The 26,497-nt window shown below is 37.9% G+C and overlaps 1 protein-coding gene across 2 annotated transcripts in view; it reads right to left on the bottom strand.

The window, feature by feature from the left end:
- The window catches only part of LOC114655542 (protein KIAA0100-like), a 97,439-nt gene that overhangs the window by 29,703 nt on the left and 41,239 nt on the right, over positions 1-26,497 (bottom strand). For both annotated transcript variants that reach the window (XM_028806622.2, XM_028806619.2), the window contains exons 13-24: positions 24,981-25,114; positions 21,966-22,084; positions 21,099-21,292; positions 19,048-19,345; positions 18,496-18,701; positions 17,108-18,236; positions 16,580-16,771; positions 15,756-15,958; positions 8,129-8,247; positions 5,334-5,554; positions 2,495-2,685; positions 2,263-2,362 (exon numbers count right to left, since the gene is read on the bottom strand). In XM_028806622.2, the coding sequence (XP_028662455.1) occupies positions 2,263-2,362; positions 2,495-2,685; positions 5,334-5,554; positions 8,129-8,247; positions 15,756-15,958; positions 16,580-16,771; positions 17,108-18,236; positions 18,496-18,701; positions 19,048-19,345; positions 21,099-21,292; positions 21,966-22,084; positions 24,981-25,114 (3,106 nt within the window). The remainder of the gene's footprint in view (positions 1-2,262; positions 2,363-2,494; positions 2,686-5,333; positions 5,555-8,128; positions 8,248-15,755; positions 15,959-16,579; positions 16,772-17,107; positions 18,237-18,495; positions 18,702-19,047; positions 19,346-21,098; positions 21,293-21,965; positions 22,085-24,980; positions 25,115-26,497) is intronic.

The raw sequence follows: 26,497 nt of genomic DNA on the forward strand, positions 1-26,497 counted from the left end.
CTAACCATATTCTCTAGATACCTTCACAGCTTTAGGTTTCACAGTTCTACTGATTTATCTCTACCATAGACATCACCTCTCTGTACATAGTCATTCCTTATGAGGAGGGTCTTGTTGTCCTCAGAAAGGCATTCAACATACGTCCAGTCCAGGATCCTCCCACAAACACTCTCATCAGACTGGTAGAACTAGTTCTTACCCTCAATGCTTTCTCTTTTCTCACCATGTCAGTAGAGTTGCAATGGGTATTAAGATGTGACCTAGCTATGCCATCAACCTCCTTGGTTGGACAAAACAACCTTTCTTTGTTTCCTACCTAGGCTTTGTACCAGACATGCACAAAAGATATATTGATGATTGTATTGGCACTGCCTCTTGCTCCAGAAGCCAGGAAGGGGAATTCATTAATGATTTTACTAGATTCCATCCATCTGGTTTACAGTCAAAATTTTCACCAAAACTTTACAATTTTCCGATATTTTCCACCTGCTTTCCAGAACTTAAAACCTCTATTACAAATCAAATTACTCACAAAGCTACCTTCTCTACAGCTCCATTCCCGGCATATTAAAAAGAACTCTACACCTTTCAGTTCCTTACACTCCACCATATCTGCAGTGATATGGTTGAGTTCTGTAATGAAGCACTCAAAATTAGATGTTTCTTCATTATGCTTCTATTGTGAACAGGGTCCTCAATCAAGCCAGGAGCAGACCTTGTAACACCTACTCTAAAAGAACCCCAATAATGAAACCTTCATCCCACTAGTCCTATTCCATCCTAACACTCTTTCTCTCCCACAGGTCATCAAACAAAATTTCTCAATTTCACAGACTGATCCTTTCACAGGACCACTTTTTCTTACCCTTCTTTGATTCTCTTCCGTCAACCAGCTAACCTAAACAAACGTCTTATCTGCAGATTGCTTCACAAAGGAAAGCCATATTCCTCAACAGGGTCAGATTTATAAAACTTGTGTACACACAAAAAGAGGCTCAAAATATGCATACACATCTTTTCACACAAAAGTCAAGATTTATAAAAAATATATAAAAAAAAAAAAACTTGACAGGAGAACTGTGGTATTTTTACAGCAATTCTAACTCATGCGTACACAAAGGAACAGATGTAAAAGTTGTTTGGGTATCAAATCAAAACATATCTTAGTATAATAATGAGCTTCTATGCCAAAAATGGGGAACTTCTCGTTTAAGAAATGAACTACATAAAACTACAGCAGATCATAATTTATTTAATGTGAATGCCAAGTGTACATAGTCTTAAATATATTAAACATTTTTACTTTGATACTATAGTATTTTTGTGACAGACAGCTCCATCAGTTTGTATATCGGGATCTATGTTTTCCAACCTGAATCTTTACTAACAACTGTAATGGTCCTGAATCTATTGTCTTGTTGTCCCAATACTCCCAATCTAACCTAATATAATCATGACATCATTTTTACTTACAGTCAGTAGATTGACATTAATACTTGTAAATCACCTATTTATTTTACTTTATTTTTCTGACAGCTTTATGTAGGGTGATTTACAAATGTAGAATAATGTACAAAATAAAATCCCTGACACATATGTATATTTGTTTTACTTGGAGCACTTGCAAAATTCACTTATTTATTTTTGCATACAACAACTCTTCACTGAGTGCAGGCTCAGAACACTAACAAGTTCTCAAGTAAAATGCAATTACCAGGATGAAAGCAAGAATTATCTGGCAACCTTGGGGTTTGGTCCAGTGTCTTAGCTACTATACTATAATGCCTGCATTAAATCTTGTTTCTATATATCGAAATATATTGTGTTTTTATCTGATTTATTTTGTAAAGTGCCTTATGAATGCCTACTCTGTAAAATGTACTATATAAAATGAAGACTGATAAAGTTTGTGGGAAATAAGGAAGAGCTAGGGTAGAAATTAAAAATGCATCATTTTACAGAGGTTAGATCATAGTATTATCTGAAATCCTGCAGGGCATAAACCCCAAGGTATTGTTCTTGGCAAAGGAAAACTATTTAAAAGCAATAGTTTATGTGTACCTGTATGGAAACATGTAATTTCTACTTTATAATACTGTAACAGATGTTTACTTATTTCTTCATTTCACTCTGATAACACACCATAATTTTCAATAACCACAAAACAATTTAAATTCAAAAGTATTTTGAAAATATTAAAGATTGTTGAGCTAATATATGTAAAACTACAAACAAAGCACCAGTTAATTTGCATTCACTTACCCTGTGGAACCAAACGCTGTGTACCTCGTGTAAAAATGTGTCCATTGTTGCACTCAACCTGTATTCCTCGCTGCTGGGCAAAAGATGCCCAATAATGAACCTGAAAAGAAGGAACAGGTCTAAAGAAAGAAACTTTCAATGAAGAGACACCAAAGGAAATTTTAAACGTATACCCTTACTTTTGATAAAACAAAGTTTGTATTTTTGATTAATACAACCGGTAGACACTCACCTGTAGTCGTGGAAAACTAGCTGTATAAGACAACTGTTTGTAGTGCTGACTAAGCTTTCGCCGGATTGGCTTCAAATTGTGAAAGAGCTGACCTCGGCATATGGGACGAGACACACTGGTCCACGTAGCCCAGAAATTCTGCATCCAACGCAGTGTGCTACTATAGAGTAGAATTCGAGGCTGGCATGCTTCTGATGAAACAGAAACAAGAGAAAGAGACAGCTGACATCGCATTGAGACCAAAACGATGATAAAAGCCAGTGTGTTGCAGGGTCAGACAAATTAACAGTTTCATCCTAGCAATGCTGATATAAATCAGATATATTTTTGAGAGTTCCATTAGGAATAACATTTTTCATAGTAATGTAACAGCTTTATTTCTGCAAATGCACTAGAAATGTGTTTTAGTGGAAATCAAAAAATCATGGTCGTCAGTTTTAGTATTATGCACTGAGATTTATACTGTGTTTCTCAGTAATAGCTAGTAACTGTGGGAGCAACATGGCTTTTTAAAATACAGTAAGTACACAACAATGCTGGTAACTTTTGTTGGTGCTATACAATAGTGAAAAGGATCACTGTAAAACAAAGACAATATTAATCTGTTCATGAGGAAATTAATCATATTAGTCTTATTTCATGGCAGAAATATCCACCATTACCCTGACTAAAAACAGGATGGCTAAAGATATGTTTTAAAGCTTTCTACTTCTAGATGTTGTGTTACTTATGCAATATGTATGAGACAGTTGCCCCACACCCACCTTTCTACATATAAACACTATATATATATATATATATATATATATATATATATATATATATATATATATATATATATTTTCATGGCATTCGTAGTCTGAATCACAATCAGATTGTATGGGTGGTTACCTACCAGGTAATGCTTGTGGTTGGTCAGCAAGTCGGCTAACATCCACCATGGTGCCCTCTTTCAGTTGCGAGAAGCAGATCATAGAATGGTTGATATATATATATATATATACACATATATATACACACATATATATATCTATATATATATATACACATACATCTATATCTATATATCTATATATCTATATATATATATATATATATATATATATATATATATATATATACACACAGTACTGTGCAAAAGTTTTAGGCAGGTGTGAAAAAATGCTATAAACAAAGAATGCTTTCAAAAATGGAAGTGTTAATCATTTATTTTCATCAATCAGCAAAATGCACTGAATGAACAAAAGAGAAATCTAAATCAAATCAATATTTGGTGTGACCACCGTTTGCCTTCAAAACAGCATCAATTCTTCTAGGTACACTTGCACACAGTTTTTGAAGGAACTTGGCTGGTAGGTTGTTCCAAACATCTTGGAGAACTAACCACAGATCTTCTGTGGATGTAGGCTTCCTCACATCCTTCTGTCTCTTCATGTAATCCCAGACACACTCGATGATGTTGAGATCAGGGCTCTGTGGGGGCCATACCATCACTTCCAGGACTTCTTGTTCTTCTTTACGCTGAAGATAGTTCTTAATGACTTTGGCTATATGTTTGGGGTTGTTGTCCTGCTGAAGAATAAAGTTGGGGCCAATCATACGCCTCCCTGATGGTACTGCATGATGGATAAGTATCTGCCTGTATTTCTCAGCATTGAGAACACCATTAATCCTGACCAAATCTCCAACTCCATTTGCAGAAATGCAGCCCCAAACGTTCAAGGAACCTCCACCATGCTTCACTGTTGCCTGCAGACACTCATTATTGTACCGCTCTCCAGCCTTTCGACGAACAAACTGCCTTTTGCTACAGCCAAATACTTCAAATTTTGACTCGTCAGACCACAGCACCTGCTGCCATTTTTCTGCACCCCAGTTCCTCTGTTTTCGTGCATACTTGAGTTGCTTGGCCTTGTTTCCACGTCGGAGGTATAGCTTTTTGGCTGCAACTCTTCCATGAAGACCACTTCTGGCCAGACTTCTCCGTACAGTAGATGGGTGTACCTGGGTCCCACTGGTTTCTGCCAATTCTGAGCTGATGGCACTGCTGGACATCTTCTGATTTCGAAGGGTAATAAGCTTGATGTGTCTTTCATCTGCTGCACTAAGTTTCCTTGGCCGACCACTGCGTTTACGATCCTCAACGTTGCCCGTTTCTTTGTGCTTCTTCAAAAGAGCATGAACAGCACATCTTGAAACCCCAGTCTGTTTTGAAATCTTTGTCTGTGAGAGACCTTGCTGATGCAGTATAACTACCTTGTGTCTTGTTGCTGTGCTCAATCTTGCCATGACATGAAACTGTCTTCCACAACCTCACCTTGGTAGCAGAGTTTGGCTGTTCCTCATCCAGTTTTAAGCCTCCTACATAGCTGTTTCTGTTTCAGTTAATGACTGTGTTTCAACCTACGTGTGACATTGATGATCATTAACACCTGTTTGGTATAATTGCTTGATCATACACCTGACTAAAATCCTACAAATACCCTGACTTTGTGCAAGTGTACCTATAAGAATTGATGCTGGTTTGAAGGCAAAAGGTAGTAACACCAAATATTGATTTGATTTAGATTTTTCTTTTGTTCGCTCACTTTGCATTTTGCAAACTGATAACAATAAACAATCATTATTTATATTTCTGAAAGCATTCTTTGTTTACAGCATTTTTTCACACCAGCCTAAAACTTTTGCACAGTACTGTATATATACACACACACACACATTTTATATATACAGTATATATATAAAAATCAGAAAATTCCCTAGAGTTGATACAACAGCACTCAACTACATTTAACACAATAGCTTGCTCGTTTATTTGTATTCCACCCTGATGACTCACCTCCTTGATGCTGGTTAAGGTCCATAGTGATTGACAGGTTGAGGTTTTCAGACCTAAAAGCACGGTAGGAGTCATAAGACTGCCCTGATGTAACTTCAGACACATATTCCGGGGAGCAGAGACATACACTGTGGTGGTCATGAGAGTTTCCATGACATAGCCACTGGAGGTCTAAAGTCATATTTAGGTTAGGAAGATGAAGGAAGCAGCAGTCATCATACCTTTAAGAAGGTAAAAAAGAAGCATTCAAAGTGAGGAAGCAAATTAAGAGTAAATATAAATTAGGAAGTCATTATTTTTGGGGTCTATAGACTAGCTAGTTAGTTAATATCTAAGTATAAAAATTAGCCATCCTTAGAAGTATTCCAAATACAAATATCTTAAGCTACCCAAGGAAATTGTTTTTAAAGTTAGTTTTCGGGGTATGGGAGGTATTTTCTGCAAAAAAAAAAAAAAAAATGAAAATTATAAAATGAAAATGCAATCTCTCTTTTGCAATTTCATTTTCAAAGTCTAAGAATGTTGCAAAAAATAAAAATAAAATTAAATAACATAATTTGCAATTTCATTTTCAGCCTGAACAGCAATTAGTCTGCAAAAATTAAAAGTCAAAAGCAAATAAGCACTGGCACACACCTGCTGCTAATTGAATTTTCATTTTCAAGTTCTCAGCATGCAAATAGCATGGGTCAATGGGTGGGGCTTTGCACCTCAATTTCCTACAATTTTTTGTCTTTCGTAGCTGTAGCCACTTAAATCAACAGAATTTTTCTCATTCGTATTTTTTTTAATTCTTTAATGATATGATACTACAAAAATATGTTTGCAGGGGTAAATTACATAATACTACAAAAAAAAAAACAAAACTACAAAGAGCCCCATTTTCAATTCAGTATAAATAAAGATAAATAATGATGTAATAAAATATTGTAATAAAATAACACTTCAGAACTACAATTATGTGTGGCCTTCAGATTTTGTGAGACTGTTCCACTGTGAAGCTCACAGTATAAAGAGAGATGTATTCTATCCATCGATGTGGCTGCAGCTATGAAGGACAAAGAATTGTGGGAAATTGAGGTGTAAGGCCCCGCCCATTGACTCACACTATTTGCATGTTGAGAAATTGAAAATGAAAATGCAATCTGAAAAATAAAAATTCAATGAACAGTAGGTGGCACCAGTGCTTATTCGGTTTCTCACATGCACACAGCTTTTTGGGTCTTTTACATATTTCTTCAAACTTCTTTATGACAACTTGAACACCACATCCCAAAAATCCAGTTTTGGGTGCTATTGCTCATTGACTATGCTTTATTGATACAAAGATGTGATTTTAAATTTGTTTAATCTCCTTAGTGTTAGACCCGAGCATCTCTTGGACTGTAAAAACAGTGCAAAAAGCATTAGCCCTGAGTGTCACTCGGGCAATGGTATAGATGCGTCTCATGTAAGACCCGACATTTACTCAGGCTGTAAAGTGCCAACTGCATTAGTGCAGAGTGTTACTCAGCAATGGTATAGACATGTCTTGCATAAGCGTCAGGCCCAAGTGTTACCCGGAAATAGTGTAGACGCTTCTTCTCGCAGCCTCATAATGTCGTCTTATAAGAGATGCCTCTCATCAGCAGTGATGACAAAGTGAATCTATCATTCAGGCAGTACAATTAAAATGGTCAGCAAAACCGAAAGTGATTCTGGGAATCAGAAAGTGACACTCGCATAATTTGCACATGTGCAGTGTGCTGTTCATATTATTATTCATCATCATTATTATTTGCATCCTTATTATACTTTCTACACTTCTGACTTTGTACTTTTAGTGTTTTGCATGTTTTACAGTAGAAAGAGTAGAATTCATTAGCAACTGATCGAAAAAACCCTCCTAATATGCAGCTTTGGGTTTACGATGTCAAAAACGGTGGTATACTAAAGTTGGCTGAAATACCTTTGGGAAGAAAATAAGTTAAAACACTTTGTGATCTGTGATCATGTGGTCACTTAGTCATGTCAGTTTCAAAGACTGCATTGTGCAAAGATCAACATCCGGCCCTAGTACAAAGCACAGCAGTTTATAATCACAACATAAAATGGCAGAGCAGCACAACCAAGTCAGACCAGCATGTTCCATCCATCCACTCATCCTGTTTCTAAACCACTGCCCATCTCTGTGACACTGAGAAAAAGGAAGGAACCAACCACGGATGGGGCACCATTTCATTGTAGAATACTTTCATGTTCCAGCAAATGACAGTTATTGACACTTTGCAAAATGTAAACAAAACTTATTTAACCATGCTAAGAAAGACAGTGAACTTAAATAAAAGCAAAATGGATTAAAGGATTAAGCATTTAGTACTACTCTAAGTTCAACTTAGTTTAACATAAACAAACAATAACATGACAAAAATTTAGCAGATGGCTACATGATTAAATGAGGCAGGTTAAATGGAGCTATTAAAACCTTATCACTCAATTATAATATTTGATGTTAAATTTAAAAAACACTACCTTCGGAAAATACAATTCAGTATAAACTAAGAAAAGGAAAGACAAAGACTGCATGGTTAAAAAAGGCAGGTTAAATGAAGCTACTAAAACCCCATCATAAAAATGATATTAAATTTACAATTCAGTAAAAACTAAGATAAGGAAGACAAAGTCCAACTTTAAGAATGTTTTTCTACTCATTGTATAGTAGAAAATACAAATGAGAGAAGACACCAACAGTACATTTGTTTTAAATGAGTACGATTGCAGTTGAATTTTGATAATTAAAATTTACTAGTCCTTACTTGGAAGCAGTCCTGACATTGACATCAAGGTCTCCCCTAAACACAAAATGCCCAGGCTTCCAATCGAAATGCAGCTTATTCCATTCCCAGTGCATATTCTCAGTTGTGTTGTAAGGATCCTAGAAACAGAATACTTCTATTAGAAAGCCAGAAGATTGGCAGAGAGGGAAAGGCTCATACGGTATGCCACATTCACTTTTTTTTTTTGTACTCCTTTTCAAAAAAGATATATAAACCTTTCAGGCACATTTTCTTTGAGGACTTTCACAGACTCAGTTACCAGTTGTTTCAAGGAATATTGTGAATGTGCTTAAACAGTGGAACATCAAAAGTTCTCCAAATGTTTCACTCTTTTAACTTAATTTCCTGACTGATATTTGAATAAAGAACTGTATCTTTATATTTTGATCTTTGTTTTGTTTTATTTATTGTAGGTTAAATGATTTTACAGTAGTGTTTGAAAAGTAACAACATACAGTGTATTCACAGCGCATCACTTTTTCCACATTTTGTTATGCTACAGCCTTATTCCAAAATGGATTACCGGTAAATTCATTTTTTTCCTCAGAATTCTACACACAACACCCCATAATAACAATGTCAAAAAAGTTTACTTGAGATTTTTGCAAATTTATTAAAAATAAAAAAACTGAGAAAGCACATGTACATAAGTATTCACAGCCTTTGCCATGAAGCTCAAAATTGAGCTCCGGTGCATCCTGTTTCCCCTGATCATCCTTGAGATGTTTCTGCAGCTTAATTGGAGTCCACCCGTGGTAAATTCAGTTGATTGGACATGATTTGGAAAGGCACACAACTTTCTATATAAGGTCCCACAGTTGACAGTTCATGTCAAAGCACAAACCAAGCATGAAGTCAAAGGAATTGTCTGTAGACCTCCGAGACAGGATTGTCTCAAGGCACAGACCTGGGGAAGGTTACAGAAAAATGTCTGCTGCTTTGAAGGTCCCAATGAGCACAGTGGCTTCCATCATTCGTAAGTGGAGGAAGTTTGAAACCACCAGGACTCTTCCTAGAGCTGGCCAGCCATCTAAACTGAGCGATCGGGGGAGAAAGGCCTTAGTCAGGGAGGTGACCAAGAACCCAATGGTCACTCTGTCAGAGCTCCAGAGGTCCTCTGTGGAGAGAGGAGAACCTTCCAGAAGGACAACCATCTCTGCAGCAATCCACCAATCAGGCCTGTATGGTAGAGTGGCCAGATGGAAGCCACTCCTTAGTAAAGGACACATGGCAGCCCGCCTGGAGTTTGCCAAAAGGCACCTGAAGGACTCTCAGACCATGAGAAAGAAAATTCTCTGGTCTGATGAGACAAAGATTGAACTCTTTGGTGTGAATGTCAGGCGTCACGTTTGGAGGAAACCAGGCACCGCTCATCACCAGGCCAATACCATCCCTACAGTGAAGCATGGTGGTGGCAGCATCATGGTGTGGGGATGTTTTTCAGCGCCAGGAACTGGGAGACTAGTCAGGATAAAGGGAAAGATGACTGCAGCAATGTACAGAGACATCCTGGATGAAAACCTGCTCCAGAGCGCTCCTGATCTCAGACTGGGGCGACGGTTCATCTTTCAGCAGGACAACGACCCTAAGCACACAGCCAAGATATCTAAAGATTGGCTTCAGGACAACTCTGTGAATGTCCTTGAGTGGCCCAGCCAGAGCCCAGACTTGAATCCGCTTGAACATCTCTGGAGAGATCTTAAAATGGCTGTGCACCAACGCTTCCCATCCAACCTGATGGAGCTTGAGAGGTGCTGCAATGAGGAATGGGCGAAACTGGCCAAGGATAGGTGTGCCAAGCTTGTGGCACCATATTCAAAAAGACTTGAGGCTGTAATTGCTGTCAAAGGTGCATCGACAAAGTATTGAGCAAAGGCTGTGAATACTTATGTACATGTGATTTCTCAATTTTTTTTATTTTTAATAAATTTGCATAAACCTCAAGTAAACTTTTTTCACTTTGTCATTATGGGGTGTTGTGTGTAGAATTCTGAGGAAAAAAATGAATTTAATCCAAATTGGAATAAGGCTGTAACATAACAAAATGTGGAAAAACTGATGTGCTGTGAATACTTTCCAGATGCACTGTACTTTTCTGAAGAACATCTTTAATGTTGCATATGACTTACATTATAAAACCAGTAATAGATAACAAAGATGCAACATATTTTCAATGGGAAACAGTGTAAATGACAAAATTAAATAAATTATTATTATCACAAATAGGTACAGGAACAATGTAATGTGTAAATGAATGTTACCTTATTTATAATTCTGTAATGCAATTAACTATAAAAAGTGTTATTTTTATCAGCATTATGTACAAGTATGTGCACAGTTGTCTGAGAATGTACATGTGAAGCACCCAATTAAAAAAAGTACCAAAGAACAAGCTAATACATTTTTAACTTTAAAAATGTGACTAAACATTACTGTATAGTACACAAAAGCATCTGCTAGAGGCCGGTGACTCTGCCACACATTCCACACTTCCCTGTACTTCCGCCTTGTCCGTAATATGGGTTTAATTTTCTGTCACAACAGTGGGCAATCAGCAGAGTCTCCCCAGCAACTGATGTAATGTGTGGCGTGCAACTGATAATCGTGCCTGTGGCATCTCTCCAGCAAGTACTGTGCAGTTCTCCAGCAAGTATTTTAATCTGTGCTAGCGTGCAGCTGATTATTGTATGTGTGGCGTCTCCCCAGCAACGGATTTTATGTGCGCGGCCGCGACTACCCAATCAGCACTCTCCCCAGCAATGATGTCCTTTATTAAAAGAGTGCCCCACGCATGCGCACTTCACCAGAAGACACACAAACACGAACACATGGACGTACACAGGGGTTTTATTAAACAGGATAACATTAACCTATCATTTGATAATTATTTGCTCATCTAAAGGCAACAGTAGAAAACTGCCAAGGAAGGAAAGGCTGACTCATTCTGAATGCACTTATGTGACCTATATTTTGTGTCACTTGGTTAGAATATACAGTATGCGGCACATGTAATTTTAAAAAAACTAAGACTGCACTGTTCCAGATACAGAGGTTTTCTACTGTACTCTTATAATGTATTTAATACCCTTAACTGATCTTCTGCTTGCTTCATTGCTATTTATACATATTCTAGGAAGTGACAGGAAAAACAACAGTATGGATCTTACAACAGAAAAAATGAAGCTGAGAGACAAGAAAAGAGATTACTGGAGATAAACTAAGATTAATACCTGAGCAATTCAAAATTCAGGGGAACAAATAAGCCAATTATGGAGAAATGGCAAAAGAAGAGACCCAGAAGAGATCTCACAAAATGGAACAGTGTAAATAAAATGAAGAGCAATTTAAGGTATTATTCAGTTTTATGTTTAGCAACAGCTTGGTGGAATGTGTTAAACAGGATTATACCAACTAGTCATACCTTTATCTCACATTAGCTGGTAGAATTAATTCAGTTAAAATGATTTTCCTCCTAAAATGTTACATCCTTTTTAGTGTATTCTAATATACAGGTGCTTGTCATAAAATTAGAATATCATGACAAAGTTGATTTATATTTCAGTAATTCCATTCAAAAAGTGAAACTTGTATATTAGATTCATTCATTACACACAGACTGATGTATTTCAAATGTTTATTTCTTTTAATGTTGATGATTATAACTGACAACTAATGAAAGTCCCAAATTCAGTATCTCGGAAAATTAGAATATCAATTAAGACCAATGCAAAAAAAGGATTTTTAGAAATGTTGGCCAACTGAAAGGTATGAACATGAAAAGTATGAGCATGTACAGCACTCAATATTTAGTTGGGGCTCCTTTGGCCTGGATTACAGCAGCAATGCGGCATGGCATGGAGTCGATCAGTCTGTGGCACTGCTCAGGTGTTATGAGAGCCCATGTTGCTCTGATAGTGGCCTTCAGCTCTTCTGAATTGTTGGGTCTGGCGTATTGCATCTTCCTCTTCAGAATACCCCATAGATTTTCTATGGGGTTAAGGTCAGCCGAGTTTGCTGGCCAATCAAGAACAGGGATACCATGGTCCTTAAACCAGGTACTGGCAGCTTTGGCACTGTGTGCAGGTGCCAGGTCCTGTTGGAAAATGACTTCTGCATCTCCATAAAGTTCGTCAGCAGCAGGAAGCATGAAGTGCTCTAAAACTTCCTGGTAGACGGCTGCGTTGACCTTGGACCTCAGAAAACACAATGGACCAACACCAGCAGATGACATGGCACCCCAAACCATCACTGACTGTGGAAACTTTACACTGGACCTCACGCAACATGGATTCTGTGCCTCTCCTCTCTTCCTCCAGACTTTGGGACCTTGATTTCCAAAGGAAATGCAAAATTTACTTTCATCAGAGAACATAACTTTGGACCACTCAGCAGCAGTCCAGTCCTTTTTGTCTTTAGCCCAGGTGAGACGCTTCTGACGCTGTCTCTTGTTCAAGAGTGGCTTGACACAAGGAATGCGACAGCTGAAACCCATGTCTTGCATACGTCTGTGCGTGGTGGTTCTTGAAGCACTGACTCCAGCTGCAGTCCACTCTTTGTGAATCTCCCCCACATTTTTGAATGGGTTTTGTTTCACAATCCTCTCCAGGGTGCGGTTATCCCTGTTGCTTGTACACTTTTTTCTACCACATCTTGTCCTTCCCTTCGCTTCTCTATTAATGTGCTTGGACACAGAGCTCTGTGAACAGCCAGCCTCTTTAGCAATGACCTTTTGTGTCTTGCCCTCCTTGTGCAAGGTGTCAATGGTCGTCTTTTGGACAACTGTCAAGTCAGCAGTCTTCCCCATGATTGTGTAGCCTACAGAACTAGACTGAGAGACCATTTAAAGGCTTTTGCAGGCGTTTTGAGTTAAGTAGCTGATTAGAGTGTGGCACCAGGTGTCTTCAATATTGAACCTTTTCACAATATTCTAATTTTCCGAGATACTGAATTTGGGACTTTCATTAGTTGTCAGTTATAATCATCAACATTAAAAGAAAGAAACATTTGAAATACATCAGTCTGTGTGTAATGAATGAATCTAATATACAAGTTTCACTTTTTGAATGGAATTACTGAAATAAATCAACTTTGTCATGATATTCTAATTTTATGACCAGCACCTGTATAGTATATGAACAAATCTTTTAAAAACTTCCTTTGTTTGAAAAACAAAAGGTTAAGGATTCAAAAAATAATTGTTCAAAATATTTAAACCAAGGGAGAATCTTCTTAATACATAATTCGCCTGCCTCCTCACTCACTCAATCACGTCCGTCCGAAGCCGAATGTGCAGTCGCCTTCTGCGCAGCTGCCCGAAAAACCTTACGAGACCGACATCCAACCCCAACATCGTGGCAGGTGGCGGATTTACGGCCGCAAAAATTCAAAGAGAAAGGCGACTTCGATTAAAGCTCTAGAGGCCTGAAAGTCGACTTCAACTACAGCTCGAAAGCTAATTATGCATTCTGATTCAATTATGCATTCATTCAATACACCTATATCAGGTTTGTGGTGCTTATACTTATTTCTATTCCATATTGTACTGGAACATTCATCATTCAATATTATACTATAGGCCTGGAAATTCATCAACTAACAGTACAAGCCTGTACAGTAATGAGTAAAGCGGACTACAATCATTACAAAACAACTTCTTCATTACTTATCATTTGTTCTTCATACACTGCTGACACAAACTCGTGCCCGTTTCATCTTACGTTGTCAAAACGGGCTCTTTGTCTAGTCTAAATATATATAATTCACTAAAGCAGCCGACCATGGCAGGCAAGACGCAAGACAGAGCCCCGCCCGCCAACATAATTCACTAAAGCAGCCAACCATGGCAGGCAAGACGCAAGACAGAGCCCCGCCCACCAACAATGCACTAAGCAGCCGTGCGTGCAGATGATTTCCGCACATGTTCAGTCTCTCCCTGTACATTCCCTGTGCAGCGAGCGAGCCAGAGAGAGAGAGAGCGACACACACACACACACAGGCGTGCGAGAGACACACACACACAGGCGCGTGTGAGAGACACACACACAGACACACACAGGCGCGCGAGAGACACACACACACACACACACAGGAGTGCGAGAGAGTCACACACACACGCGCAGGAGAGAGAGGGGGCTGGACACATACGGCAGAGAAAGCAGTTAAAGAATGCACCGGGTTTGATTTTGTTTTCACTACTGTTTACGGTGATCGGTTCGTAGCATGCATTGTGCAATGTTACTTTTCTTGCTGGTTTATTAAATTACGGATTTTTCAAATGTTAATTTTTTTCCTGTGCTTAAAACTCATTTAAAAAGTGTTTTTACTGAGCGGTTTGTAGCACTATAGCGCAAACTCTTGCAGTGTTAAGTTTTCTCTGTTGTTCAAGGTTTTCTCAGTGTTATTCAATGTTTTTACATTTAGTTTACTATTACGCTGTGCATTCTATGGTATAATCTTCTATCTATATATATATAATTCACTAAGGCGACCAACCATGGCAGGCACGATGCAAGACAGAGCCAGTTTTCAATGCCACCCCATTTGGACAACTGTGTCTTTCAGGAAGTGTTCACCCATCAATAAATAATTATGTGGTGTATGCTATGCTCCGGGTTGGCTAGTATGGTATTAAATAACTTTAAGTTCTACTATGTTGTGAATATCTATGTATACTGAGATATAAATATTTTTGAACATCTGAACCCTTACGCCTAACCCTACCCCTAACCCTTAAATATTACTTTTCATGAAAACATCTGTTTCACTGAAATGCAAGTTTGACAGTTTACTATATGAAGTTTTGCCAACTACCCTTCTCTCATTTTTATAGTAGGATTTTTCTGTCTAGTGGCAATGAAGATTTATAGCAGACAGTATCTCTAAACTCTATTAGTGTCTGCAAAACACAGCATAACTAGATAAATTCAGACAGGGAACAAAGTCTTTTAATAAGATTTTCAGAAAATAAAAGGAAGGCAACACTAGATAAAATACAATTATCCTCTACTTGATAAACTACACTCTTCCTCTATTTGTGTGAAACAAGGTCTAACTCAAATCAGAATTGAACATCATCACATACAGTACATATCTCTTTATTCAGACTACCCAAAATATATCCAGGCCAAGACCAACTATTGAAGGATATTGTCAGGAACCTGCTGCACTAATTGATAGGTTTTTGGAATGTTCGCAGCTCACATATTACTAGAATAAAATGTTTAATTATTTATCAGACAGCTTTGTGCATACAATGAAACCTAAAACTCTTAACCAAATGAGACACTGCTGTTTAAAACAAGAATCTATTGTCATAACTTTCAACATACTGCTTACACATCAATCAGTGACAACTCAACAGTATTGGGCACAAGGCTGGAACTAGCCCCATGCAGAGCACCGGTCCATTGCAGAGGAAATGTTCATGCACACCTATACTCATACTGTATGTCCTGTGCCTATTTAGTCACTAGATAATGAAGTAATTTAAATGATTACTTCTTTACACAACCATAGTCATGTTCCTTTCTTTACTCATGTATTATTTTCAGTATAGTGCACACTATAAAATTCAGTACTACTGATCCTAAATGCTTTTGGCCCTTACTTCTGTGGCAAGCTGGTGTAGATTAGCCTGGTCAATATTCATCACCCATCGTCCATGAAACAACAGTCGGCTTTTATCCCACCATGTCAATAGAGGACTGGGATCCACTGTAGGCTTGGTAAGAAGATCAACAGCTTGACCAATTAAAGTCCATGCTGGATCCCAGCAAGGTCCCCAAACAATAGTATAAAGGGAGATTTCCGCTAAGAAAAAGATAAAACAAATCCACAAATATAATAAGTGCATGAAGAGAAAGACACATAAAAAGAGGTATCAGACATACAATGGTGAAATGTTACATAATACAAAATTTTTACAACACCATCTCATCTGAGTATGCCTCTTCCATATGCTTTTATATTAAAATATATTTACTGAGTAAATTTTGCAAGTGCAATCATTTAGTTTTTGTATGTTCATTCTTTATTTTCATTCCTGAACATAGTGTTCATCTGCAATATTACATGCAGATGAACATACTCAAAGATCTCTGAACTACACATTAGCAAAACATTACTTTATAAAGACAACTGGAAAATTTAAATAAGACATGACCTTATTTATAGCAACAACATAAAAATCCATAAATGAAGATTCTGATTCAGCTTTGTGAGATACACATTCTTGGGTGGATGGTTTTGCCAAAAACTGCATGATTCAAAATCCACAAGGTTGTAGTCCTCTGACATTATTTCAAAAAACTTTTCAAATTCCAGTGCTTTTAAATATTTGCAAATTAGTACTGGGAAAAAACAGCTTAAGGAGCAACTATAGTCTTTACATACTTTTAAAAAAAATATATGGTGATTCAATTCTATACTCACAGTGGAAATCATGGTAGAATTTAAGTGGGGGCATATTTCTCTCAACAGTGACATCCCCCCAGGGTTGACCAAGATGTAGCTTTTGCCTGCGTTTGGCACGAGGGTGACCATCTTGCTCAGTGCCAATTAGTCGTCCACACAAAGTCCAATCTCGGATTTCAAAGAAGTAGCGTGGATAATCCCGGATTCGAACTGTAAATATAATGCATTCAGCCCCAAAAATATAAAACACACTTTGTTACAAAGAAGGCTTTTAATATTGGTCTGCTAACTTAACAAAACCTGCAAGTCTATCAGTTTTTTTTTAATATCTGTGTCAAAGTGGTGGGGACTCAACCTTCCATTGACTAGCAGACATATCTCATAAGCAATTCATATTTTTGGAAATTCTGCACACTATGAGACCAACTGTATACACTTTTCATTACTGTTGCACATAGTGCTGTCTGACAAAAATTAGAAATCTTTGCCTATAATCAAGGCTTGAATCTTTCCCTCCATTTAGAAACAGGTTTGTTGTACACTTACCCAGGAATGCACTTAAGCTAAACTTGACAGCCCGGCACCACTGTATTATTAAGGAAAGTCCATCCCGTGGGAATGGGCTTACAGAGTCTATATCCATCATCTGCTCCCTGACTTTGTCAGGGCCATGGAGTGATTGGTCAGCAAAGGCCATGACTTCCAGGTCAGTGATAGTCCAGGTCAACAGGGATTTTCTCATGGGTGTATTGCTGTAGAGAAGACGTGACCGCTGAATGTATATTTCTATGTTTCTACGCTCCAAGGAAGTATATAACTCCTCAATTTTACGTGCTGGAAGTAATTCTCCATGTTGCTTGCGAAGGTCAGATACTTTCTTGTCAAGGAGCTGCAGCCGCTTAGCACTCTCTTTACTCTCATCCTTCATCAGTTCATAATTATCACGTAACTTAATTTCAAAAACATCATCAAGGAAAAGGAAGGAGAACTGCTTCACTCGAATTACCAAGTCTGGAGGCAGTGGTTCTGGGCCATCCCTGTGAGACCGGTGAAGACTTTTCAACCACTTCTGGACATTAATAGCCTCATCAAAGGTGTTGGAGAAATCATACTGATATGGAAACTGCACTGACAGGGAAGGAATACTGATAACTAATACATGATTTTTCTGTGTAGAAAGAAAGCTGAACTGATTCCGCTGAGGCATAAGCTCTTCTAGTTCTGATAGCATCTGAACCTCTGTTTCTTTAAAAGTGAATATATTATTACCATCAAAGTTCAGAATGGCATGCGGCACTCCAATCTGCACAGCACTTGCATGTCGAATGAAAGAAAGACTCCCCAGTTCAAGGAAAATAAAGTTTTTTTCAGTTACAAAAGCAGTCACTTTGGTGGCACCAAGGTCCAGATGAACACTAATACATCTTTTTGACTTATTTATTGTGCAATTTTCAACCAAAGGCAAAGACGTTGACTGAAGAGACTGGTCATTATGAGAAGATTCCTGATGGACTAATATTGAATTATTTTGATCTTTTCCTGGAAAGACTTGCTCATTTCCTCTAAGAATAGTGGCCAATGCTTGATGGCAATGCATAATTTCAAGGACATGATGGTATAGGAACATATGGTCTGCTGGTGTCCAAGTAATGCTCAGCTGCTGATCACAACTAATCTAAACAAAAAAAAGATATTAATGATATACTTCAATGCCTTGACTTTAAACTGTACATTTTGTTAGTTTAAATCATATGTCAAAGGTTTTAGAAAAGCATATTTAAAATGTCAACTATCAGAAATAGGAAAGAAAGCAGAGCTACATGAATGGACTAAAAAAACAAACTCTCAAACCATACTGACAAGCCCTGAATTGGAATATAAAATAGGCTTCAATCACACGAACTAATATGTTATTGTCAGAGGATTCAGAGTACCTCAAGTGCCCAGGTGCTGGCATGATAAGAAAATGCCAGAGCAAACAAGCTAATAACAGGTTCTGGGAAATCCATAGCTTTGTAGCATGGTTGCAGGTTTTCTGTTATTGACTTGACAAGTCCAAGTGAAAAACCATGAACAGACATCTGTAAACATTCTGCACTGCTTGTTCCCTTAATATCATCTATGCGTAAGTTGGTGGCACCTAAAATAGATTAAGGAAAATGAAAGAAATTGTAGTAAAATAATAATAATTTGGAATTATTTCCAAACCAGGAGGAAAAACTGAAGTTTGACAAAACTGAGGTAAGCCCTCAGCAGAATACAAAGAATAAAGTCTTGAGTCACATTATTAGGAGGTTAAAATTTATGACTGTTTTAAATGTACTAAAGCAACAGAAATATACGTTTTACTAAGAGCAAGCACAGAAAAGGATAAACAATGATTTATTAATAAAACTGCCATCTTCATTGTCCCTCTGGGAAAAGCCAAAGTGGGAAACACAAAATGAACAAACAGTATCCTACTCTGATATTAATGCCTAACTCACCTGAAATGTTTGACAGTGTGAAAATATTGACATCTTCCAAAGCAATATTCATCTTCCACAGAAGAGAAGACTGAGTTTGGGCATTTGGTATTGTGTCCTCTACTGAAAAGTCCTGCTTCTTAATTTCAGTCCCTCCTGGAACGCACTCAGTAGGTTCTCTAGATAGCACAGAAAGAACTCGAGACAAATTCTGAGTACATGTCTCAGAAACCTCAAACTGTAGACCTCGAATGCTGGAATCGATAAAGATTGTTTCTGGCTGGCCTGGTGAAGGTGCCTGGGGTTTGTTACAGCTGCCCTAAGATGTAAACAATAAGGTAGTATAATTATTAGGTTTTTATTGATTTTTAAAAATCTCTTCAATTTGGTTGAAACTTATTTAATTTGCGCATTTTTTACTTTTCGCCTGCCAAATATGAACCCTGGAAACCTACTTGGCCTGTTTTTGACAAAGTAATTTACTTTTTGTTTTTTAAACTCCATGGCAAGGCAAGGGGTTTGATTGTAATAGAATATCTCCATCCATCCATTCTCCAACCCGCTGAATCCGAACACAGGGTCACGGGGGTCTGCTGGAGCCAATCCCAGCCAACACAGGGCACAAGGCAGGGAACCAATCCCGGGCAGGGTGCCAACCCACCGCAGGACACACACAAACACACCCACACACCAAGCACACACTAGGGCCAATTTAGAATCGCCAATCCACCTAACCTGCATGTCTTTGGACTGTGGGAGGAAACCGGAGCGCCCGGAGGAAACCCACGCAGACACGGGGAGAACATGCAAACTCCACGCAGGGAGGACCCGAGAAGTGAACCCAGGTCCCCAGATCTCCCAACTGCGAGGCAGCAGCGGTACCCACTGCGCCACCATGCCTCCCCATAGAATATCTCATCATGTGTTATTTACTACATTATTGAGTGCTGGTATATAGCAATATGATTGCTTTGTGGCGAGTGGCTGGGGGTGGTACCCAGCCGGGACACCCAGGAGGACTGGAGGAGGGCTTACGCCTCCTCCAGAACACGTGGGGGCGACTGCCCTGGTGGCTTTGGGGACCACGGGAACAGAGCTTTGAAGCTCAACCCTATAGGGGCCTGTGGTCACCGCCAGAGGGCGCCCCAATGCTTGTGGAGCCCTGTCCCTCAGCACTTCCGCCACACCCGGAAGTGCTGGGGGGAAAAAGACCAGGGACACCCGGAGTGCTTCCGGGTGCGCAGCCGGTACTTCCACCACACTGGGGAGTGCCGGCAGAAGCTAATTGGGAGGCACCTGGAGCACATCTGGGTGTGTATAAAAGGGGCCGCCTCCCTCCATTTGATGGCTGGAGTTGGGAGGAAGAGAGACAGAGCTTGGGAGGAGAGGAGTGGAGGCGGACCAGAGAAAGAGGCATTGTACAGAGGCCTGGGCTTTGGGGGAGTTTTGGGGTTATGTGTGCACCTGTGTAAATATTAATTTATATAATAAACGTGTTGTGGGTGATTATACGAGATCTGCCTGTCTGTATCCGGGCCAGCTTCCATAGGCATGTATGCTTTCATGGGTTTGTTTTTTATTTTATCATATTAGATAAACTAGCATGAGATTGCAATATCTGATAATCTTAATCTTACTTTTATTATTACACTGCCATTTACTATGATGAGACAGTAAATACAATCACAATACAGTATTTTTTAATACAAGTAACCAAAAACATAAGTCACATATACTATTCAAGGAAATTAAAATTTTAGAGTTCTGTTTCAAAAAATCTTTGATAGTGAGAACCATTAGATGTAGATTTACAAATCAAGGAGCTATTGTCACAACAAAAATACAATATCAAATTATACCAGTTATAAACTATTACACTTTGAACATAGGAAATAAACGTTTCTCTAAAATGGAAATAACAGCATTAATAATGGTTAGAGGTTAATTCTACCTGAAGAAGGTAATTAGATTTTAAAGACTGAATGTCAGTAATCCTTTATGGCTAAACTTCAACTGGCTGGAACCAGAATGGTCTTCAATAATGTACCTAACCACAATAAGACATTACATACCTGTAGGTTAAGGTAATCAATAACCAGAGCTTCCCCCCACACATGCTTGTCAGGAGGATGAGTTGCTTGTTGGATATGAGAGCCATCTCCAACTCTCCACCAGAACTGATCCATGGACAGTGTAACACGTTGATGTAAGCTTTGGGATTTAAGGTGCTGGACGTCAGTAGAGATATCCATGAGGTGCTGTAGAGCTGTGTAAATAATGGATATGTACTGTAAGCAGCTCATAGTAAAGTTCTTCTCCAGTGATTAGTACATGTGTGACACAAAACAGTGTTTAAAACTGTTCCTACAGTATATTAAAGAATTCAACCCCATTTATTAAAATAATCACTTACTTGTCCATGGAATAATGGAGGCATTGTGACCCTTCAAACACAAATGTCTGCCATCACATAATTTATCAAAATTAATTTTAAATCAAGTGTCTTTTAACCAGGTTTTATCCAACTGTATATGTTATAAGCCAGTGCAAACATTCTACAGATATAACACTGAGAAATCAGCAAAAACGTTATTTAACTTTTATTTCAACTGCACAAGCCTTCACAAATTTATTAATATAACCTAAATACAAAATATTATCAAGCAAAAACATACAATGTATGGAAACATCGTCACTATAGTGCGAGTATTCCCAAAAAGCAGCATGGTGCTCAGTTTATTAAAACATATAAGGAAAAAAAAAAACTATATATGACGTAATTCACAACTAGTATATGAAGTTTAATTATTTTCAGTGATATTTGCCCCCTTTGCAAATCAAAAATACAAAACACAATGTATTTTACTTAAAAAATGGTATTAATCTTATGTAGTAGTGTAAACATAACAAACCTTTATTTTATTTTTTGACATAATTACCTGCTGATGCTGAAATGAAGCCAACTGCAAATGGCAAACTGTCTACTAACTGAACAGAGACATTAACATTGGAGACTGAGGTTCTAAGCATAATAGGAGCATTCAGTTGTGGAAAGGGCCTAAAATTAAAACAAGAAAACAGTATTGTCATATTTCTACTTCTGTAGAGAAAAAGGTAAATAGCTTTTTTTATTTAATCTCTAAAATATTTAAATTCATACATCACTGAACTGAGCACTTTCATGTATGGAGAAATAGGTATTTTTATTTTGGCACTAGTGTTACTGTAAGTTAAACAATCACAATGTGATTCTGAGTCAAGTAAGAATCATTTATTTTAACTGGCAGAAAAAGGGTATTGTAATCAGATACAAAAACTTTACCAATATTTAAGAGAGACTGTCCTCAACCTAAACAAAAACAAAGTTTTATAGTCATAACTAGTGAGGAGCGAACACTGCTGAGCTCGCTTTGCAGTAAGTTACCCGAAATCACGGAAATGTTTGCTATATTTGCTGAACTTGGCGAACTGCAATAAAGTCAATGGGGAAGGACTAACTGAACCAGATTTGACTGGATTAAAATGGCGCAATCATCTTTAAAGTGTCCCTGAGGGCTAGGGAAACATCTGCCAACAATATTGAACTGATTATTATGGCCAATAAGGTGATTTAAGCTGTGTGGCAGAAGTGATCATAGGTTTCGTCAAAACAAGGCGGAAATACAGAAGTCATAGTCAATAGTTAGAAAAAATACATAGGTCTTTTAAAGCCAGAAAATTTTAAGTGGTGTGTCATGATTGAAGCAGCTGGCTCATTCTGTTTTTTGAAGTTGTGCTGAAGGCTCTCCAAACTGTCTGTGCTGATGCTTTTATAGCAAGAAGGTTCATTTTGTGCCAATATAATCTGTGAAATTCATTTCTGAGATTTGCAATGTAGCTGAGAGAGAGAGAGACTGCCAGAGAGATGGGTACAAAACAGATGAAGGACACACAAGCAGGTTATTTTAAATAGCGCTGATATGCCAAAACAGAGCCATAGTCTGTAGAAGTCATAAATGAGGAGAACGGGTGAAGATGTTATTTCAGCACACAGCCCATCTGGTAGTTGCTCATATATGACATAAATTCTATGAATATGTAAATATGTGAGTGGTTATAATGATAAGGATCCAGCATGAAGTCAGATGCGCATCTATGCCGTCAACATTCCCCCACTTGGCTGTGATGTCCTTTGGCTTTTCTCCGGCTTGAATATGTATGTATTTACGAGTATACACTGTATTAATGGGAATGAGTGTTAACTTTTAAAGTTAAATACATTTTCTTTCTTGTAATTATTTCTGCCATGGGTACATAAGGGATGGTATTGGCTCTAGTCTGTTCTGCATCAAGAAATACATCCAGAGGAGAAAGAGCGCCCCCTGCTGGAAACAGCTTTGCACTTTTTCTTCTATCAAAAATATAGAAACATCTTGTAAATAGTTATAAACCTTTCATTATTAATATTATTATTACTACATAGAGTCTCCTGAGTTTGGGATTGGAGGGTGTCAGGCTCCTTCAAGGTTTGTTTTTTATCTGCACATGGAAAATTATTATGCTAGCATAGAACAGGCAACTCCTTCTCATATATTGACATGGAACTGGAATATTGACCTGCTCATTTGTGAAAAACCTTGAACAAACTTTCTGGTTAATGATTCATTGCATTTCATGTATCAACATGAGTTATGGTTTTAGCATCTTGGTTCTGGTAACAACTTGTATTTGCTTAATGGCTTTTAACATTTCTTAGACGGTTTTACTGTGTATTATTTGATAATGTCTGGCCTGTTAAAAACCATCTTCACAGTTGCTCACAAATTATATTGAAGGCTCTATGCAGTAGTCTAGCCAAGCACTTTGGATACTTGCAATTGACACAGATAACAGTTTTAAATCATAACTGTTTATTACAATACATCACAACTTCACAAGCACAGATAACTCATTATTTATGCTGTACTGTATATGTTTCATTGTTGTGGCCAAAAAGGTGACCTGAGCTGTGTGGCAGCAGTGCAATACACTGCACCACTGTGCCTCCTTGAAATCAAAAAGACTGCAGTCAGAGATGCACAATCATTTATTTCATCAAAACAAAATGGCAGTGCCGAAATTGTAGTCAAAAGTCAGAAAAAATATGTAGGTCTTTTAAATGCAGAAAATTCAAGCTGGTGTGTCATGATTAAAACCGCGCTGACTTGATTGTATGGAACATTACCAAAGTGTTGTCTCGTTCTATTTTTTGAAGTCATACTGGAGGCTCTCTAAATGCTTTTTATTCTATCAAAAAGACAAATATCTTGTAAATAATAATAAATCTTTATTATTATTAATTCATAGAGTCTCCTCTGTTTTGTGGCATCAGGCTCTTTCAAGGTTTGTTTCCACTCTCGTCACGTGGCTAATTATTATGTATGCATAGGGAACACGCCTCCTTCTCATATGTTGATGTGTAACTCGTCCCACTGAGTCTGTAATGCAAATGAGCAGTATTGCATACCCGGGGGTGCAGACCAATCAATGTTGGCTGTTACAACACCAGAGGATGTCGCACTGGCCTTGCAAAGCATTATGGGGCGCTAGTATAAAAAAATTATCCTAAACAGGCCAAAATATCAGTAAATAATTCGATGAACAAGGGCGAACACAAATGCAGCAAATTTGTTGTGAATAATGCTTTGGCAAAATTCACTGATAAACACTAGTCATAACTCAGCAAGAAAAAATAAGTTAATCTAGAGCAGACAGTTGATTAAAATAATTCACAAAACTAGGCATAAGTAGTCAGTGCAAAAAGTAAAATGCCTGTGTATGAGATTTTCAAAGACTGCAAAATAGCAGAGAAAAATGTTGGATCAATCATGTTGTTCAAAATACCCAAAAACCCTTTTTATTACACCATTTGTTAGAATAGATGAAACAGTTTTCTCCATTTTGGTGTTATGATATAGCACATTATTCATTCTCACCTCTTCTGAGAAGGTTTCCTATGACTAGTCCATTTACTTGGGAGCAATTTCAACCAGTGAGAAAATTCCTGGTGGCGATAGTGAATAATACAGGTGTTCAAGTTGATCGACCCCTCAATATCAACAGCCATTACCTTGAGAAATAGCACCAAAGAATAATCATGAAATCCAGAGACATGAGCAAATACATCAAGCATACATATTAAAAAGTAATGGGTTCAATATATTTTTCTTACATAAAACTGATTTTAAAATTCTAACCCTGCCACTATGTCTCAGAAACCTCAAGCTATAGATACCGACTGCTGGCTGGCCTGATGAAGGTGCCTGGGGTTTATTACAGCTGCCCTAAGATGTAAACAATAAGGTAGGATAATTCTTAGAAGAAAGAAAGAAAGAATCTATCTATCTTATCTATCAAATATGAACCCTGAAAACCTAATCAAAAAGTGCTTATATTAGCTTTTACACGCAAGTTCCCATTTTAAAATGGATCTGCAATTTCAGATTTACACTTAAAATACTGTACCTGCACCTTTCAAGCTAAACTTGGCTTATGGCAAAAATGCAATGAGAATAATCAGACATGCACACACAAATAATCATAAAAACATATCAGTCCAAAACTGTGTTCAGGGATGACTAAAATGCAGAAATTTGAAATCTGTCACACTGAAAGGTAGTGGTCCTTGAGATGCATTTCAGTAATTGACATAGGAAATCTGTTCAAAATCAATAAAATAACTGCTGAGAAATATAAATAGATTTTGATTCATCATACAGTACCTTCAGGAAAATAACTTCATAAAAGCTTCATATTTTAGCATTATAATTTATAACACAACCTTAGACACATTACAAAAATAATCCAGATCTACTTGGAGCAGATTTCCTCAAACAGAACATTACCAGTAGTAGACTGGCAAACTCAGAGCCCTGACATTAACATAGAGAAGCTGTTTATATTGGCTTGGACAGTAAATAGAATAAAAACCTTCAGAAGTTAAAAAAGAATTACAGCACATTTTGCAAGAAACTTAGAAGAATTTTCCACAGATCTCCTTGAAAAAATTATTCAGCGGTGTACCAAACCAAATTACTTCAGTTTAGCATTCTAATGGAGGCCATATAAAAATCTTGTTTTAAAAACAAGACATTCTTCCTACCTTTATTGCACAACTGTCACTTATTCTTATGCTGTAGAGTGTTTTCACAAGCAAATAAACACTTGCTGCCCAGATGGCTCAGGTCAGGTTTGGAAGCATGCACTGGTGCAGTGTGTTGTGGCACCCACCGCAACATGAAGCACTTCGGGATCCCAGTTGGCAACCTCCCAGGCAGACACACGGTCCAGTCCCACCCTTCGGAAAAGGCCATCTATCTGCTGCAGCAACGTGTTACGTGGGTATCTTCTTGGCCTGGTCCAACCATTCAGGTCCTCAGCAATGAGGATCCTATAAGCCGGATCGCCCTCTGGGAATCATGCGACATGGCAGTTGTGCCATAACTGACGTTTC

This window comes from Erpetoichthys calabaricus, chromosome 8 (genome assembly GCF_900747795.2).
Source record: "Erpetoichthys calabaricus chromosome 8, fErpCal1.3, whole genome shotgun sequence".
NCBI lineage: Eukaryota > Metazoa > Chordata > Cladistia > Polypteriformes > Polypteridae > Erpetoichthys > Erpetoichthys calabaricus.